Source organism: Trematomus bernacchii, unplaced genomic scaffold (genome assembly GCF_902827165.1).
Source record: "Trematomus bernacchii unplaced genomic scaffold, fTreBer1.1, whole genome shotgun sequence".
Lineage (NCBI taxonomy): Eukaryota > Metazoa > Chordata > Actinopteri > Perciformes > Nototheniidae > Trematomus > Trematomus bernacchii.
The window spans coordinates 21,066,491-21,085,495 of record NW_022987564.1 but is presented as its reverse complement, the minus strand read 5'-3'; the positions used below and the strand labels follow the sequence as shown (position 1 = coordinate 21,085,495).

Genomic DNA, 19,005 nt, shown 5'->3' with positions numbered 1-19,005 from the left:
CCGTCCACACTCACAACAACGGCCTATACAGACATAAATAAAGCAGCGACTGTATTCACCATGACACAGGCAGTCTGTGGTTTGTACTTGTTTAACTTTTGTCTAGTTTCTGAACATATATGAGGAGCTGTGAGCTCTGAGTGCTAACAGCTAACGGCTGTGTTGTTTTTCTGGGGTCCTCTGAAGATCACGTCACGGCTCCGCCTACACTGCGTTACTATAGATACTGCCCCAGTTCCTAAACTGTAATGGAAATGTGCCATAAAGTGAGCCAGTCCTAACGAGGCCCAGCCATACCGAGCGGGGCCGAGCGAGGCCGTGAAGTGGAAACGCGCCATAAAGCCCCCTAACTGAATAGCCCTCGACCTGAACGCACTCCTTAGGCTCTTGGGCACAAAGGAGGGGTTCGGCCCACTCTGGTCACCCCGGATCAACAAGCAACTCGGGTGCACCGACAGAGCGGTTAACTCGGACACTTTCTTGGCTGACGTTAAGGCAAGTAGCAACGCTGTCTTCCACGACAGTGCTTACAGGGAGGAGAGCTCCAGAGGCTCAAATGGTTCTGAGACCAGAGCCTCGAGCACCAGCGGCAGGTCCCACTGCGGGGCGGAGGCGTGCACTACTGGGCGCAGCTTCCTGACCCCCTGGAAAAACCGCGACATCAGTGGCTGACAAAAGGCTGACCTGCCGTCAAATCCCTCATGGCAGGACGAGATGGCTGCTGCATACACTTTCACTGTGGAATGAGCAAGCCCTCTGTCCACCAGAGAGTAGGATACAATAGAGCCTAACTCACAAGATAGGGGCTCTATTCTCCGCTCCTCACACCATTGCTGGAATCCCAGCCACTTTGGCCTGTCACAGGCTGTGGTGGATCCTGCTCTAGCTGCCTGGATAGACTGAATAACGCTGTCAGACAATCCACCCTGTCTCAGCCTGTCCCTCTCAGGAGCCAAGCCTGAAGAGGACGGCCCAGAGTGGGTAACGCCCCGATTGCACCTGCCTCTCGAGACATCGCCCCCTAGAACTGGGGGATCGCCCAGGGCTGGCCCACCTTCATCTGTGTCATCTCTGAGTACCACGGCTCCCCGACGCGATCCGGAGCTACTAGGATGACTGACAGACGTTCTCGCCTCACTCTCCCCAGGAGAGGGAGAATGAGACGCAGCGGTGGAAAGCTTTCTTGGCCATGGCTCATGTGCGAACGCGTCCACCCCCAAGGGCGGGTCGTCGCTCAGGGCCATGGAGAACCACAGGGCACAGTGGCTGTTGCGCCGGTTGGCGAACAGATCCACCTCTGCTCTCCCGAACTGGGCCCAGACCTGCTTCATCACCTCCGGGTGAAGCACCCACTCGCCTGGCAGGGGGCCGCCCCTCGACATGAGGTCGGCCCCCCTCTTCTCCATTCCCGGGATGTGGAGGTCTCTCAGAGATAACACCACCTCTGAAGCCCATAACCACAGCCTCTCCGCTGTGGCCAACAAGGCGGCGGAGCGGACTCTGCCCTGCCTGTTGATATAAGCCACTGTGGTGCTGTTGTCGCTCCTGACCAGTACATGTCTCCCCTGAATTAGGGGCTTGAAATGCTGGAAGACCAACACTACTGCCCGTAGCTCTAGGAGGTTACTGTGCCGTGTTTCTGTTAGAGACCAGCACCCACCTATAGCCCTCTTCAGGCAGGTCCCTCCCCATCCTGTTCTAGATGCGTTTCCAATTGATCGCAAAGCCCAACTTGGTTAGGTGTAGGATAAATTGGGCTGTGCAAAACATTGCCTGTTCCCTGGACCTGGCCATGACTATGAGGTCGTCCAGGTAAAAGAAAACTCTCATGCCATGGACGCGCAGCGGCTGGAGCGCAGTGGCCACACATTTGCTGAACGTGCGTGGGGATAGGGAGTAGCCGAACGGTCTACTCCCTATCCCTAAATCTGTTGTACTCGTAGGCTATCCCCTGGAAGGCAAAACGCAGATACTTTCTGTGCTCTGGAGCAATTTCCACATGAAAGTACGCGTCTTTCAGGTCGATGGTGGTGAACCAATAGCCCGGTTGCACTAGCCCCAGTAACTGTTTTATAGTTAACATGCAGAATTTTCTGCAGGCAATATGCCGATTCAGGCTGCGCAAATCTAGAATAGGTCTGAATTCCCCTGTCTTCCTGAGAACCAGGAAGTACATGGAATAAAGACCCTTTTCTCTGTACTGAGGGTGCACAACAGACACCGCCTGTTTTTGCACCAGGGCCTGAATCTAATCTGAATCTAATTTACCTCTTGCATGCCTTTGAATGGAGGTGGGATGCTGCAAAACTGGAGTGAATAACCCTGTTTCAGCATCCTGTCCATCCACTTTGTTAACACACAGCTGAGTTTCCATTCCCCATAACACTGTGTTAGGGGACAAGCCCTCAGCTGCGGGGCCCCAGCTATGAAGCTGTGATACTCGCATTGAGGTAGACCTGCCCCGGGGCCGGCTACGTCTATAGAAGTCTCAGTAGGTGAATGCTTGCATGCTAAGGTAGTACCCATAGAGTCCAGTAGAGGGCGGAGCCTGTGAGAGATATAACAGGGAATTCTACCAAAAGTATGCAGTATCAGGAAGGTCAAGTTTTGTGCTGTGTCATAGGAAGTCAGTGAAACATTTTACTCCGGGTTGTTTGAAGGCTTTGTCCTCTTCAGGGGAAAATACATATTTGTCCATTAATCTTCCTGAAAAGTCCAGATAACCATGACCTTCTTGACAACTTCCTGTGGTGTTCCTCTGAGCTGGAAGCTTTGTAATCTTTGAAATGTGTCTGAGACGTGCATGTGGATCCAAGAGGCTGGCCAGCTCTGATGGATGCTCTGAAGTCAGATCCCTCTGAGGGACATACAGAGTAAACTTCCTACTATTCATTGCAAGAATAATTTTGTTGTATGTGCTCTGTAGGGAACGCTGTGTTTAGGAAAGACAATCAATGACTTTCCAAGAAGTGAAAAAACATTAATGGATTAACTGTTTTCACAAGAGTGGGGTGTTACATCAGTCAAGGAGTTCCCTTCCAGCAGAAAAAAAAACATGAAATCTTCTTAGCAAAAACACATGCTGATACAGTGTGATACTCGTAGAAATGATTTAAACTTTAGAACGTTTGTTAGCCCCTTTATTTGCATCTTAAACCACAACATATTCATCATCTTAAGACTACTGTGCACACACAAAAAAATGTCAAACACAATTAACAAACGCATGAAAGACGCCTCCACTATAGACTGTATTTACTATATAGGTCTGAGCTTCAATATAACCAGATTAAGATACACATGCAGTGGCGTTTTTATATGTACAAAAGTGGTGGGGCACAAAAAACTTAGATGTCTATATATAAGCTTCTGCAGTGACGTGCAGTGAGGTTCATGGCTGGTGAGGCACTGGCACTGACTCTTCAGGTTTACAAATATTATATTTTGACCTAAACCAAAATATAATATTATTTTCAAAAGCTTTTTTTGTCTGATGCTTCGATTAATTTTAAACAGACAGTTCAACAAAAGGATACCCAAAAAATGTAATTTTATCATTTAAATATTGAATTGTTCTCTCTTAGTAAGATCCCATTTTCAATAAAATGGCGGTCTTACCTTGACTTGAAGATGAAGTCCATTTGCCTATCCTTCTGGACAAACATTTCTATTACTTTTTTGTAAAAGTCCTCCTTATCTTCTTGTAGTTTCAAAAGTCTATCATAAATCTAATCCATAGATTTGTGATAAAAAAATTATAAAAGTAGGGTAGACATGTGGATGTTATCCGGCTATTCAAAACGTGCATTTATCTAACAGGTACGTTTCCCACAGATCTTATTTCGAGCTATTTTCTAAAATCCTCTGGAGAAATCTCATTGCTTTTTTGTGCTTACTTCCTGGTTTTAGGACGCGCCACTGCAGCTCTCTTGTCTCCTCTTCACACACCACACTTTTCGCGGCACACGTACTTACAGCCAATCAGCTCTGAATGATTTGAGATGACGTATGGTGGGGATGGTAGCTCCGTGCCCCTCTGGTCATTATTTTTTTGCCACACACATTACATTACAAAATACTCTGAGCATGCGCAGTGTAGTTTTTACAGTCACGTTCACTTCACAGCGAGAGGAAGGGGCATAATCAGGTTTTGTCCCACATGGCTCTAAACAGCTCAATAGGCACACACTGTGACTGTAGACACACTAATTAGAAGAACACAGACTAAAACAGCAATGTACAGACGAATCAGATGATTAAACATGATCTTAAAATATATTTTATATATTTTTTTTTTTGCATTTTTGTAATCATTATTTGTAATACTTTCTGCTGACACTAGGTGGGGCTGTGCCCCACCTGCCCCTAATGACCAGTCGCCACTGTACACATGTAATGAAAAGTAAATGGTATTGAAAACTTGTAATATTGTGCAACTGCTGATTAATTGAAGTCATAGTGTGAGTTGATTTAAACCCTAAACATTTTTATTTTGTCCCCACCTGTCTTCTCAGCAAAGGTGGCAAAAGTACAAACTCTCTTTACTTAAAGGAAACCTATCATGCTATATTTAAATGATATATTGTAGGGCCATACCGATATAAGGTATATTTATTAGGGCTGTCAGTCGATTAAAATATATTTTTTTCTGTTCTAAATGTACCTTAGAGGGATATTTTTCAAGTTTTTAATACTCTTATCAACATATGAGTGGACAAATATGCTTTATATGTTTGTTTATTATCATTTGAACAATGACAAATATTCTCATGAATATTAAACACAACAACCTCTGAATATTACAAATATTCGCCTCAATTCAACCTAGAACCTCTCTCATACAATACTGTGTGTGTGTGTGTGTGTGTGTGTGTGTGTGTGTGTGTGTGTGTGTGTGTGTGTGTGTGTGTGTGTGTGTGTGTGTGTGTGTGTGTGTGTGTGTGTGTGTGTGTGTGTGTGTGTGTGTGTGTGTGTGTGTGTACTGTGATGGATCGTTGGAGCTATGTGCAGCTCAAGGCATATATGCTTGAACGGGAGCTGTCTGGACGCTGCAATCATGTTGCGCGCACTATCCGTGCTGAGTGTGCTGACTTTTCGTACAATGTCCCACTGTCTGGCTACCTGCATAAAGTCAAGTGCTCGGCGCAGTTGTCGGCGAAATGTCGCTCCTCTGTTTTCATTGAAACAGCTCCTTATATCCGTTAGCGCAGCTAGCTAGCACCAGATGCTAACAACAACAACACGTAAGGTGTGCCTCACTCGCGAGTCGCGCCACACATACACACACCCTCCCGGTCCTCCCGATGGCCAGTCCGGGCCTGCCGGTGAGCGTGGAAGTGTGGTCTGCCACAAGCGGGCGGCAGGAGCGGGGCTGTCAGCATCAGCTTGTAGATGGTATTTTAAACTCGATGCGCTCTGAAACTACGGGGCGGCCGAGGACAAAAAATACACATGCGTTAATCGCGTTAAAATAATTAGTGGCGTTTATTTATTTATTTATTAACGCGTTAACTTGACAGCCCTAATATTTATACGTTTCTGTTTTCAAAATACCAAACAGATCATGCATTTTAGCCATGCCTCATTTCGCTCTATGTGCTGTTTGCTGTCTACGGGTCTGATTCTGCTGACCACGCCCCCCTGCAGGAGAGGGGAGACGTGCTCTGATCAGCTGCTGGGCTGTCAGAAGAGGGGGAGAAAAAGAGATCTCCGTCCTCCGTGTTTTATTATATAGAGTCGTTATTCATTTGTTTTAAAGCTCAATAAATAACAAAGAAGACCTTTGACCGGCACTTTTCTAATTTTGTCCGGAAGATTTAAACTTTAACGGACATCTTGACCGGCGAAAGAAACTGAAACTGAACTCTGCCGCACGGTCCCCTCGTTCCTTGGAAGAGGCGGAGAGGTGGGTGTTTGTCATCTGCTGGTGGACTAACCGGAGAGAATTACAGTGCTTGCCTCGACGGGGAGGGATTGCATTGAATTAAAGCAGCAGGAGCAAACGCTTGCCTCGGGGAGGGAGAAAGAAAGCCACAGCGGAGAATAAACAGAAGGGTAACCATGGTAACCAAGTCTTCTTCGCTGCTTTTGTGGCAGACTACAGCGCCACTTACAGGCCTGGCATATATACTACAGCGTCTCCAGCGCTTTCGAACGGCAATGGCCGTGGCTGTCTCCTCCTGATTGGTGGAGTTGGCCCAATAGCCGTAGCGCCACCGTCCTGTTGCCTTAATAAACAAATCAAACTAAAATGATTATACTGTAGTGCATTCGCCACGAATCATTTTTTGCGCCCACAACTTCAAACATCTCCCTTAAGTAAGGCCATGGATGCGGGATGTCTTGCTGATGGTCTGATGAATCGCCTCCGTTGATGTTATCTTCATTTTCAGTCCTGTCGCTAACTGTACCTGCGTTACTCATGGACATTATGTCGTTAGACCCTTCTCCCTTAACGTCTCTGCCTAGCTGTTTCGTCATACGTCTTTTACGTTGTTTTCGTCTGTCGTGCATGAACTGCACACCATGGCTCGTCTTCTCTACGTGTTATTGTCACATCCATTTAGTTTTAAATCAGTCTTGATGTTGGGGATGGCCCGCAATGATGCAAAAATAAAAATAATTGATAATTCACCTCACATGCATTAAAACTAAAGTCACGAGCCTATTTTGAAAATGTAAGAAGTATAAAGTACAGATATTAGTATTAAAATGTAGGGAGTAAAAGTATAAAGTCTTCAGAAAAATAAATACTTAAGTAAAGTGAAGATACCTGAAAAATCTACTAAGTACATTATAACTTCCCACCTCTGCTTCTCAGGGATATTTGGCAATGGCATAAAGTCATGTTATTTTTCCCAGCGCTTGAATACTTGTTGTACGGGTTTAAAATGTTAACTTAATGTCATCTTGTGTGTTGTGGTTCATACCCTTTACACAGTAATCATGCGTCATTGGGAACAAAGATTAAAAACATTATCAGGCGTACACAAGTCACAGAAAAGTTGTTGATTTATAAGTTCAAGTAGGAAGTTAAATCTGAATCTGACTAGAGACTTTTTATACTGTACAAACTAATTTCTTAACAGGCAGTATAAATAAAACAAAACAAAACAAAGAACCATACATGAATATGTTGCCTTAAATCTGAACGTTTTTAAGTGGAAGAAATACAACATTTAAGTAATAATATTTATTATTAAAAAAAAGCATACGTAACGACATGAGAAATATAAAAAATAATTATCTTTTTTTTTGCTTTTTTATGAATTTACTTCATCAAAGAAAAATAAATGTATTAATTAAAATGCATAATAATCATATTAAAAGGGATGGAAATGAAGTATTAAAAATATAAAATAATACATTTATTATTATATATATGTTACTACTATTACTTTTAAACTTGTTTTATTTATCCACATGTAAACTGAACATAAAACGTGAGGAATATTTTTGTTTTTAATTCTCCTTCGAATGCTTTGTAGTTAAACAGTCAGACTATCATCTTAACTTTAATTGCTGGATGTCACAGTTGTCCACTCAAGCAACGGAAGCAATATTATAACACTTGTTGACGGTACTTATGTAACAGCTGGACATATCCGTCACAGTCGCAAACACTCCTGACAAATAGTGTGTCTCACCCGGATGAATAGCATGACAGGGCACTGCTTGTAAAAAGCAGTGCTTTTCCTTCCAGCTTTTAACGCCCAATGTTTTTTTCCATCCAGGTTAGCGTGCCAATGTGTTGTGACAGTCCCTGTGTGTGGGTGGCTGTTGATCTTTTTGGAAAAACACTTTTGTGAAGAAGTCACTGTTTTCTCTGATCTTTTGTTTGCTGCTCTTTGCCGGTAACACTGTGTGGTATCATGCAGTCATAGGTCACAGTGACCGAGCAGATAATCCCATTGAAGGGAATTACCAAAACAAAAAACGTGACATGGAAGTTTTCTGTTACATAGTAGTAGTTGAAATACTCAATTACAGTAATAATATTTCCGAGATTATAACCCTAAATGTATTACTTCCTTTCACCATCCATGGAAAAATAATGCAGTTCTGGAAATGTAAATACATTTAAAAGAACTGAGAGAAATAAAAAGTAATTCATTTCTTGTTGCAATTTCGTGCTGGCAAGTTACAATTATAATGAAAAACGTATTTTTCCCCTTTGTCTTTTTGACCTTGGTCAAATTGTTCATGTGACATTTTAACTAACATTTCCAGAGTATTGAATCACTGAATAGTTGCTGTCATAAGGACCAGTTTCATTCGGATCATTTTAGTATGCAAATTAATTCCGATTCCCGACTGCAGACTTCCTTCAGGCCTAAAGTCTATGTTTTTACATTTCCTGTTTTTTATTCTACAATAACAGATGATCTTTTTCTCAATGGAACTAACGTCATTACAGTGAAACATGAGATTCCAGCAGCTGCAGTCACAGGCTCATTACGTATGTAAAAGACAGAGAGTGCGACTGTGTGGTTTTCCAGTATATGTCATTTTGGAAACGTTTAGCTATAATCGAATCCAGGAATTGTAATAGCACAAAATAGTACAGATTTTAGCTTTAGGTCAGTTTGTTTTGTCAGCACATTGGTCTTGACGGAATATTCCTGACAAATATTGCAGTAAATAGGTATGTTTGTAGCTTTGTAGCTATACAGTGAGAACCATGTGTCTCTAAGAAGTAATTTGTGAGTTTTTCAGTTTTGTGAAGAGGCATTTTTTATCTGATTCAAGAATATTTTAGACACTTTATTTAGCTCAGGGGTGTCCAAACGTTTTTCACTGAGGGCCACATGCAGAAAAATATACGAAGGTCTGGGCCGCTCCCTAGAGGTATTTTGCCTCAGAAGTTGAGTTACAAGTCAGCGAAATCAATCAAATGTAGGTAAATTATTCTTGATACTTTAAAATGCTTTAAGGAAAAAAAGAGCCTACATCCCAGCTCTCCATAGGGTTTATTTATTGTGTTAGCAGCTCATTCCTTAAAACAGAAGCCTCAGATTGCTTATCACAAGAGGAAATAGGAGGGGTCTATTTCAAGCTTGTTATGTTATTGGGCTTTTTTCTTATCAACTTAGATTTGTTAGGACATGTTTTCAACTTTAATTGACTGAATTTATTTGAAAATTGGGCCTATTAACACATGAATACTGTGTAATATATTGGATCATATATATTTAAGAAGTACAATATAAGAAAAGTAGAAGTTTATTATACTAAAGTCATTATACATTTTGAATCTGCTAAGGGCCGAATGGCCAAAATGGTCCGCAGGCCGCATTTGGCCCCCGGGCCGTAGTTTGGACACCCCTGATTTAGCTCAAGAACACATAAAGGAACACTTAAATGTAACACAAAAAATCATCTAAAGAATACAAGGTTTGAACCAAACAGGAACGGGGGTAGGACTTGTAATCTAAAAAAGTAACCGATAAATGCAATGCAGTGCAGTAAAAAGTACAACATTTGCCTCTGAGATGTAGTGCAGTAGAAGTATAGAAGAACAGTACTTGACTAAATTACAACCCACCACTGTGGATCACCTTTAACATTTGCACACCCATTCATGGTTCCCAGATGATGACTTTTAATCTGCTACTAGCAGAGTGTCATTTTTGTTATTTCTTAAAATAGCGCGATTATCTAAAACGGTACTATGGCATTTGGTACATATTTTAATGTTAAAGGTGGGGTAGGTAAGTTTGAGAAACCGGCTCGAGATACACTTTTTGTTATATTCCATGGAATGCTCTTAATATCCCGATAGCAATGAATATCTTAAGTGCTTTGACAAAAGATCCATAAAAAAATGTCATCTGTGGAAGCCGTAATACTGTAAAAAGTACGACCAATCATTTTAGCCGGCCCGGCTAAAATAACTGGATGGCCTTCCATCTGTGCACAAACTTATCTCGTGCCCTCATTGGTCATGTGCGCGTTCGTGTGTGTTGGAGGAGGGGCTCTGTAAGGTAGTGGCAGATTTTCTCCGGTGTAGGTGTATTTTCCAATTCTAGCGCACTCGAGCTGGTTTCTCCGAAATGACCTACCCCACCTTTAACCTCTGGATGTATTGTCCTAACTTTGGTGTTAAACTGACCTTTTAATGTAGAGCACCATCAGATCTAAATAAAGGTTTCTTATACTTTGGTTTATGACCACATTCCTGCAACTAATGGCACTCCCATCAGCCTTAGCTCTACTTTGTGTTAAGTATTCATTAAAAAGCTAACTATCTGAACCAACGTGCATTTACTCTAGAGCAGGGGTCTCAAACTCAAGGCCCGGGGGCCAAATCCGGCCCGCGACTTCATTTTATGTGGCCCCGCAAGAGCTTGCAAAGAATATAATACGTTTATTATACGGTTACATGCCACTTTACAGAAGCAGGTTGCCCATAAACTACATGTCCCACAATGCATCTCGTTTTGTGACATGCGGACTGAAGAGACTTGCAATTATTTGCCCTGGACTTCTGCTTTCAGACGTAGTTAATTACTAAGTTATTATCCTATCCGATAATAATCCAATTCAGAGGCAATAATGTAATATCATTTCCCAATTTGGGATCAATAAAGTACTGTCTTATCTTATCTTATCTTATAATACATTATTTTATATATATATATTATATATTTATATAGTTACAACCGGCCCTTTGAGTGCAACCTTTATGCGAATGTGGCCCGCGATGAAATTGAGTTTGACACCCCTGCTCTAGAGAGAACGTGAAGCAAATTACTGTTCAAGATACGTGTGCAGCTTGGTCTACCAGACTATTTGTGTAGGTGGTTTATTCACCAGAAACCGTGCCAGGCTTTGAAACCAAGGTTTAAATGTGAAAACTGTAGAAGTAGCCACAGCAACATTCATAGGAATAAAAGGGGCCCCGCCTCCAATGATGTTAATCATTCTTCCTACATTCATGATCCTAACAGCCATTTACCAACTTTCCAGAACAGAGCTATACAATCAGCACAACATTGTTATAGCAAAATACAACCTTTGAAGTAGGAGGTCTTATCTATAAAGACCAACGTTGGTTTCTTTCAACCAACAACACAACCATGCCTGAAACAAACCATGCCATGACCATGGAGACACACAGCAGGTGCTTGCTGCTGTTAATGTTTTTAAACACTCCTTTCCTTTTCTTTGCACAACTCCTTGAGAGGGTTTGATGTAGTATGAGTTATGTGGTTACGGCCCAGTGGTCAGCAGAAGGCTTGGTGCTTTCACTGCACTCAGTCTCAGCTTGTCATCCTGGGAAATCAGGTCAAGTTTCCACGGGGGGGACATGGGCTTTCAATTGTTTCCAAAGAAGTAATTTGCTGCTGTGAAATGTTCCGTGCATGTTTACTTCTTGTATTATATATAAGAAATAATTTACTGCACTTTGCCTTGACCACAAACTCAGCACTACAACATTACACTGGAGATACTGGAAGGAATATTAATAATTGAAATATCTTTTGTTTCCAAAAATGCTGAACAGGAAACCCTTTTTAATTGAAGGGAGAGTAGGAATATGTGCATCAGGTGCTTCAGACATTATTCATCTGGTCTAATTGGCCCTTTACGATGTCTCAGAAGCTGTTTATTAGGAGGTTTATTGAATTGTTCCTGCTGTTGTTCCTGCTTGACATAATGTGTCAGGGACAGAACCATCTCCTTTACATTTATCTGTGAATGTTTGACCATAGTGTTTTTGTCAAATATATTAACTCTCATATTATTAGGTAAAAAAAATTGTTAAACAAGTGAAATTATAAAAAATAAAAAAAGTATCCTGCACATAGCACGTTAAACGATGATGTTTGATTATTCTTTACTTTTAATTGTCACAAACCCCACAAAAAGACAGCTTTCTGCTGTTCATATAAAACATGAAAGCATGCAACATCTTTTATAAAATAGAAATCAGTAGTTTCCCGAAAGCAGATATTCTCTATATTTTGTAAAAATGTAATTTAAACAGGAGAAAATTGTGCATTTGTTGGGGACTTTTATCAACGGTGTAAATGGGACAAGTCCAAATAAAAGACAGCATGCGTTCATTGTGATGAAGTACAGTGTGGCTCATTGATGAGATTTGAGCAGTTTTTGGACAACAATGGCACAGAGTGAAAATATATATCAGGCTCACTAACAAAATGTTTTAGTTTATATTTTTGATGTTAGTTTGGGTCTTTTTGTCAATAAGAGAAATATAGAATAGAAGAGTCATTATTGAACCTTATATATTCTTACAACATTAAATGCATTCTTAAATTAATGAATACACAAACATTAAGTGACAACTACGTGAAAAAGCACATGCATAACCATGAGAAATACTGCCTTCCATAAAGTTGACTTCTACCTACAACATGTTGCAGTTCCTAAGTGTTTTGCTTATAGGATCCTTTGTTTAAGGTTCCTGGGAACCTTCAATGGAATAGTAATGTTTCACATAAACAATTGTGTGAGAAGACCTGCTTGGAACTGTGGAGATTCCTCCTTAATCACCACAACTGCAGCTGCAGATGATGGGAAGTAAAACGTTGGTGTAGTTTAATATAATCAAGCCTTTGTTTCCTTTCACAGGAAAGCCGATAAGCTAAAAATGTCTACGTGTGCAGCCAAATGCAACACATTTGCTGCTGGTTTACAGTTACATTGTTGCCTGCACTCACAACCACAACCAAGAAGAGGTGTAGAGTACCAGAGAACTGTAAACTATGAGGAAATGCTGAAATGTTCTAACGATAGTATTATAACACACTGACCTTTAACCTACCCAAAGCTAATCTTGCTGTCATTCCATGTTATTGACCCTGTGACTGGTTATTGCTCACTAAGACCATGACCTATTGCTCTAACTACTGTGTGAACTGAACAAACTATCAGGAATACGTCGAGTCATTTTATGCTGATTAGTTAAACAATCATTTAGCTCTTGAGTAGTGTCACTCCGGACCAGTTCCAATAATCATATGTGCAATCGCTCATAACATTTAGGAGATAAGATATACTTTATTGATCCCAGATTGGGAAATGTTTCAGCATGTTAAACATAGTATGGCACACAATTAGTAATAAAAAAAAGAGTAGAAAATAAACCATTATACACTATAAACATCTCAAAGTAGAAGATAAAACTGAACTAAAAGAGTGAAAATATGAAATAAAACTCTATTGAAGGGCTAAATTACAGCTAACACAATATACAAGTAGAGTATTATCTACATTTAGTGTGCAAGAATTGCATATTAAATGAAATATAAATGCAAAATGTACATTGTGAAGTTATAAGTCCAGTTCACATAAGAGAAACTATGCAGCTGTGAGTTCTCTGCAAGAAGAGGTGAAAGTGTTATTGCTGTTGGAAGGAATGTTTTCCTGTATCTGTCCTTGTGAGATTAAAAATATAAATTACTTTTCCCTTTACAGATACAGATGCAATATATATAGATAATGTATTTAATATTATTTCTGTACAATGCCATGTCCTTGCTGAAATAGCACGGAAAAAGAAAACGTCCAATACCCCTAAAAAAACAGTTTGTCATTATTTACTGGTTGTCATGATCAAGTTGGTTGAGGTCTTTCTTCTTTTTTTTTTTCACTGCTGTCACAATAATGTGTCATACAAAGCATGACTCAATTGCAATTTAACACTATTCATTTTATAATTGCAAATACATGTTCACTTTTAGGAAATATGCCTATTGGCTTTCTGGTAGAGAGTTAGAGGAGAAAATGTTGTCTATCCATTTAATACGAAGGTACAGCCAGTAGTCAGATAGCTTGGCTAAGCATTAAGCCTGAATTAAAGAAAAAAGTTAGCATGGTGTTGTCCAAAGTATCAAATGCTAATTTTGAATGTTTTACCTGGGAATTTCAATGATGAGTGGATCAACAGCTGGACGTATTACTCACTCTGAACAGAAACAGCTCTCAATTCTAGATTGCCTGAGGGTAAGGTGCATACTGTAAATAACTGTTTTGTGCACTTGTGTTATTAGGAGTAGACTAAAGGGGAAAACACAGCAGGAACATATGGCATAACGGGACACGCCTCCTTTTTCAAAGCAGTGATAAAAGTTATTGCCACCACATCAAATTGGTTTGCGACGTAGGCCTTGGCCGCAGGGTATTGCAATTCACATCCAAACCCTAACCCTACGTTTTCTAGAACCACAATATGGTGAAAGTGTCAGTTTATCCAACACTGTGGTTTATTTCCAAAGGATCATCAATACTGGCAAAACTAGGGACATTGTCATTGGCCTCAGCTGTACTTGTTTTAGCGCTAATTGCCAAATGTCAGCATGCTAACAAACATTCATCATAAACATCATCCTATGCCTATGAAAAATGTTTCAAGGCATAGGCTTGTAACGATCAACTATTAAAAATAGCTGTGTTAATTAAACGCACAAGGGGTTCTTGACATGAAATATTATTACAAAGGAAAAATAGAAATAATAAATGGAAAAGCTACTCCTTCCACAAGGATTCCCAACGAGAATGTATTTTTCTACTGTCTATTTCAACCCACACATTCACAAATCAACAAAGACGGGTTTTATGCGTTATTCATTATATTATTAGTTTCTCAGCCAAGCAACAACATAAACAAAACTCAAGAAAATGTCTGCTCGGCGATAAACCGAAATTGTCTATAGAGCCTAATCCAGGCCACTATAGTTAATTGAGAAAAACAGGATCGTCGGCGTTGCACAAAGGAAACGATCTCACCCCGTGTTGTAGAGTACAGGTGGGCCGATGCAATATCCACTCTTATGTTTCACTTAATTCCCCTTTTGTATTTTCCACATATTTATACACGCTGAGGAATATTGAATAAACTGTTAAATACCAGCACACGCCACACACACTTCCTACTCCCGTGAAAACCACCCCCCGCCTCCCGGTGACACACCCACTTAAAAGCCTCTGGGTTGGCCGTCACAGGTGAGTAAGCAGATGAGGCGATGACAGACCCACACCCTCAAACCGTGCATAAGAGTGGAAATGATCAACTGTAATCCCAGGTTAATACACATATTTCGTTTCATCATAATATACAACATGCATTAAACAATTTCCCTTGCCACTACAGTTAGAGAATGACACCTTAGTTCAATGTCATGGCGTCACTGGCTTTGACTAATCTTTGTTTTTTCTGTATGTGAAAATGGCCACCAAATTATTTTGGATGTGAAAGAAAAGTCTTGATGTTGAAATCAGTAGTTTGACATGGATATTGGACAAAATAACAAAATCAGAAGCTTTCTGTTGCTGATTAAGGCCCGAAACGGTCTGAAATGTTAAGAATTGCAAAGTAGGTATACTTTAAGATAATTTGGTTGAATAATATATCACTAAATGTCTTACACATTTAATCAAATGTGTAGATAAATAAAAAAAAAATGTTGGGTTCTGGGCATATTTATATTACATACTGTATGTTGTTTGCAGCAGCTTTTCAAGATGTTCACCTCTAGTTTTGAATACAGGCTTATGCGGGTTACATAAGATTTGATAACAGTGTGTGAGTCGTGTGTAGACATGCAGAGCTGCAGAGCTGCTGTCAGTTAGCACAACCTGTTCTGTCTCTCCCCATAACACACTTCTTCCTGCCATGGCCGCAGGGTATTGCAATTAAGGGAACTGTATTTAGTATTTACTTTGGCAAACCGGGAAACCCTGACCTGGACGCAGGTATAAGAGAGAGAAGGAGAGGAGACCTAAAGAGCAATCGGAAACTACAGAGACAAACCCGCTACTTAGCTAATCATTTGTTGTTGTTATCTGAAGCATCATTGCCAGTAACAAACAAACCCCCCTGCATTATTTGAAGTCATATTTTGGTCATCTACTTTAGTCGTACTCGTAACAGGACTGCATCTAGTAAAAAATGTCTCCTTCTCATCCTCCTCAGTCTTAATGAGAACCAATTGAAATGTACATTTGTGATTTTTACATTCATTGTCTAGACTTAATATTCAGCTAGGATCAGAATAAGTCCTCCTCAGCTCATAAATAAACACATTAAACTTGATTCATGAAGCGAAGGTGCACAACTTTAAATGTTTTGTTTCCTATTTATAGTTTGGTATATTTTAAGAGAATAAATTAAATGGTGTTCATTTGAATTTTTGAGGTTTCCCTCTCCTGTAGTCTGTTCATTAGGTTTTTTTGTGCATAAATGGTCTGCAAAGGTTAAAATCCCAAAGTTCTGAATACAGGGTGATGCTGGTAACATAACATTTAATTATATTAAGTGAGTCTGCAGAGCTGCTGTCTTCACTTAGCAGAACCTGTTCTCTTAAGGTTAGTATCACATAACATACTCATCACTGCAAAACCTGCGGGGTGTACTTAATATTTACGTTGGGCAAACCGGGAAACCCTACCCATTATGGGAATCTATTTAGGCAGTAGCAGGTATTTATGGGAGAAACCTCTGGAGGGGAGATCTAAAGAGCAATTTCCGAAACTAAGGAGACACACCCACCACTAAGCTGGATCATTTGTTGACGAAGACACACCGCTGAAAAAAAGCCAAGCAGTCATAACAGGGCTGCGCCTAGGAAAAATGTTTCTCCATCTCATTCTCCTCCTTCTCCATTTAGTACCAGTCATTTCAGAATGGTCCTCTGGAATCTGTAAACGTGTGTGCATATTTTCTTTTATACTTAAAGAGGCCCTATCATGCTTTTTGGGGTTATCTCTTTCCTGAAGTAGTTTTATATAGGTTTAAAACTACGCCCCCCGCTTGAAAAGCATTGTCTCCTTTGTTTACTGATGCAATAAAGGGACAACACTATTTAACATCCGCAATTCTATTGGCTAATACATTGTATGTGATAGACTAAAGGGTGGGAAATCTCCAAGAGGTTGACCAATCACAACAGAGTGGGCCAGCTAACCAATCAGAGCAGACTGGGCTCTGGTTTCAGACAGAGGGTGAAAAGAGGTGCTGCTTATTATTGAAAATAAAGAGCTTTTTGAACATTAAAGGAGAGGTGTCATGCTTTTCCGGTTATTACCCGTCCCCTTGTGTGTTATGAAGGTTTTTATGCATGTAAACGGTGTGCAGAGTCAAAACCCTCAAAGTACACCCTGTAGCGAGTAAAACTCTAACACAGAACCTCCCCAAAACGCCTCGTTGGAGATACGTCATTGTCCATTTGATTCTTCCGGGACGGCATGATGTCAAGCCGTACCCGGAACGAAATGGACCAATCCGTGGAGCCGTTATGTTAAGCCCCCGCTGATCGGTCCAAATTGACCAATCCACGGACTTCCTCACACACACATCTGTGTGCAGGGAGCAGGCAGCTCAGCTGATTTCTCCTCCCTGGCTGCAGGCTGATAACAGACAGTTGGGATCGCGGCGAAATTCTCTCTGCAGACCCATTCTCACAGCGTTTATCAACCTTTTTCTTACTCAATATCAAGCCACACTTATTGTTTTTACTTCGGCTGTGAGCTTGTGTGTGGTCAGGATGAGTTTGGCTGTGTTTCGCTATGTATCCTAAACAAGGAAACAACACCTCCACAGAGCTCAGCGCGATTCACAACGTCCCGACCAATCAGAGCACACTGTGCTCACAGGGAGGGTGGGGGCTGGAGCTTTGGGAGCTACAACGAGCCGTTAAAGGCAGAGAGTGAAATTCAGTGAATACACGTAGTTTACAGAGATGCTGTATGAGAAACCAATGTGAGTTTGGAAAAATGCTATTTTAGTATACCTCAACAATGGAATTATGATCAGTGGAAATGGCCATGACACCTCTCCTTTAAAGCATGGAGACATGTCACAGTGGAGACACGGAATGTAAATATGAAATTGAAAATGAGCAAATATGTCCTCTTTAACATTCTATTGATAAAATGTCCATCTACTACTCGATATCTTCAACCCTTTACTCCATCCTTTATGTCAGCGTTCATTGCTACATTATAACTGCCAACCAGAAATTATTGTGTGCCCAGTGATTAACCACTTCCTGTGTGTTTCTGCAGAGTGCAGAAGAAGAGTCTCAGTGGGTGGAGGAGCTCCTGCAGCTCCACACGGCCCGGGTCCGAGACGTGGAGATCCTGACGGGCCTGGACCTGTACCGCTCCACAAACCTCACCCTCACCAGCACCCTGAGCCTCAAAACATACATGCACACCTTCGAGAGTGACGACTAGACGCCCAGAGACAGACACACACACACACACACACACACACACACACACACACACACACACACACACACACACACACACACACACACACACACACACACACACACACACACACACACACACACACACACACACACACACAATATATCCCTTTATAGAAGTCCTGCATTTACCTGCATGCTCGCTGGACTGCCGGCACATCGTTGTTCTTGAGGAACTGCCCGATAAGTGCTTGTAGAAGGGAACACATATATTACACATTTTGAATAAGATTGAATTGGATTGGCAAGCAGTAGAAAATTACAACACACATGTTCATTTTTATCCCCCAAATATCTGAGAAGAAATAAGCTAGCACAGGAACGATGCAGGGTGGGGACTTTCTCGACAGCTGCCTCTACATATTTCATAAAAGCAGTTTATACAGGACATCCTCGCACACATAAAGGACTGTATTTCTCCGTAACTATAAACAATGTATACTTTATATTCCTACGGCCCATTCATTGCATGCTGTAGATTTCAAACAAATTGAGTGTGTCTTTTCTTACTCATAAAATACTTTTAAGACTTCCATGATTTCTATCAGCATATCTGTCTGTGTAATTTTTTGTAATTATTGTAAGGACTTCTCAAAGCAAACTGCACTGAAACTACAGTAATGTTGAATGCTGAATGGAAAAGTACATGCGTGCCTTACAAGTTGGAAAAATGCATTCAAAAATAGTCTACAGCATGTATGGAAAATCATCAGCAGTAATGTATAATATTTAGAGTTATCAGCCTGTAACATGCAACATTGCTGAT

At 40.9% G+C, this 19,005-nt stretch overlaps 1 protein-coding gene across 1 annotated transcript in view; it reads left to right on the top strand.

Annotated features, from left to right (window-relative positions):
• Nucleotides 1-18,772, top strand: part of LOC117478382 (ectonucleotide pyrophosphatase/phosphodiesterase family member 2-like) — a 66,366-nt gene extending 47,594 nt beyond the window's left edge. The window contains exon 25 of the mRNA XM_034125396.1: nt 18,031-18,772. Within this exon, the coding sequence (XP_033981287.1) occupies nt 18,031-18,201 (171 nt within the window). The 3' untranslated portion in view covers nt 18,202-18,772. The remainder of the gene's footprint in view (nt 1-18,030) is intronic.
• The last annotated feature ends 233 nt before the right edge of the window (nt 18,773-19,005 follow it).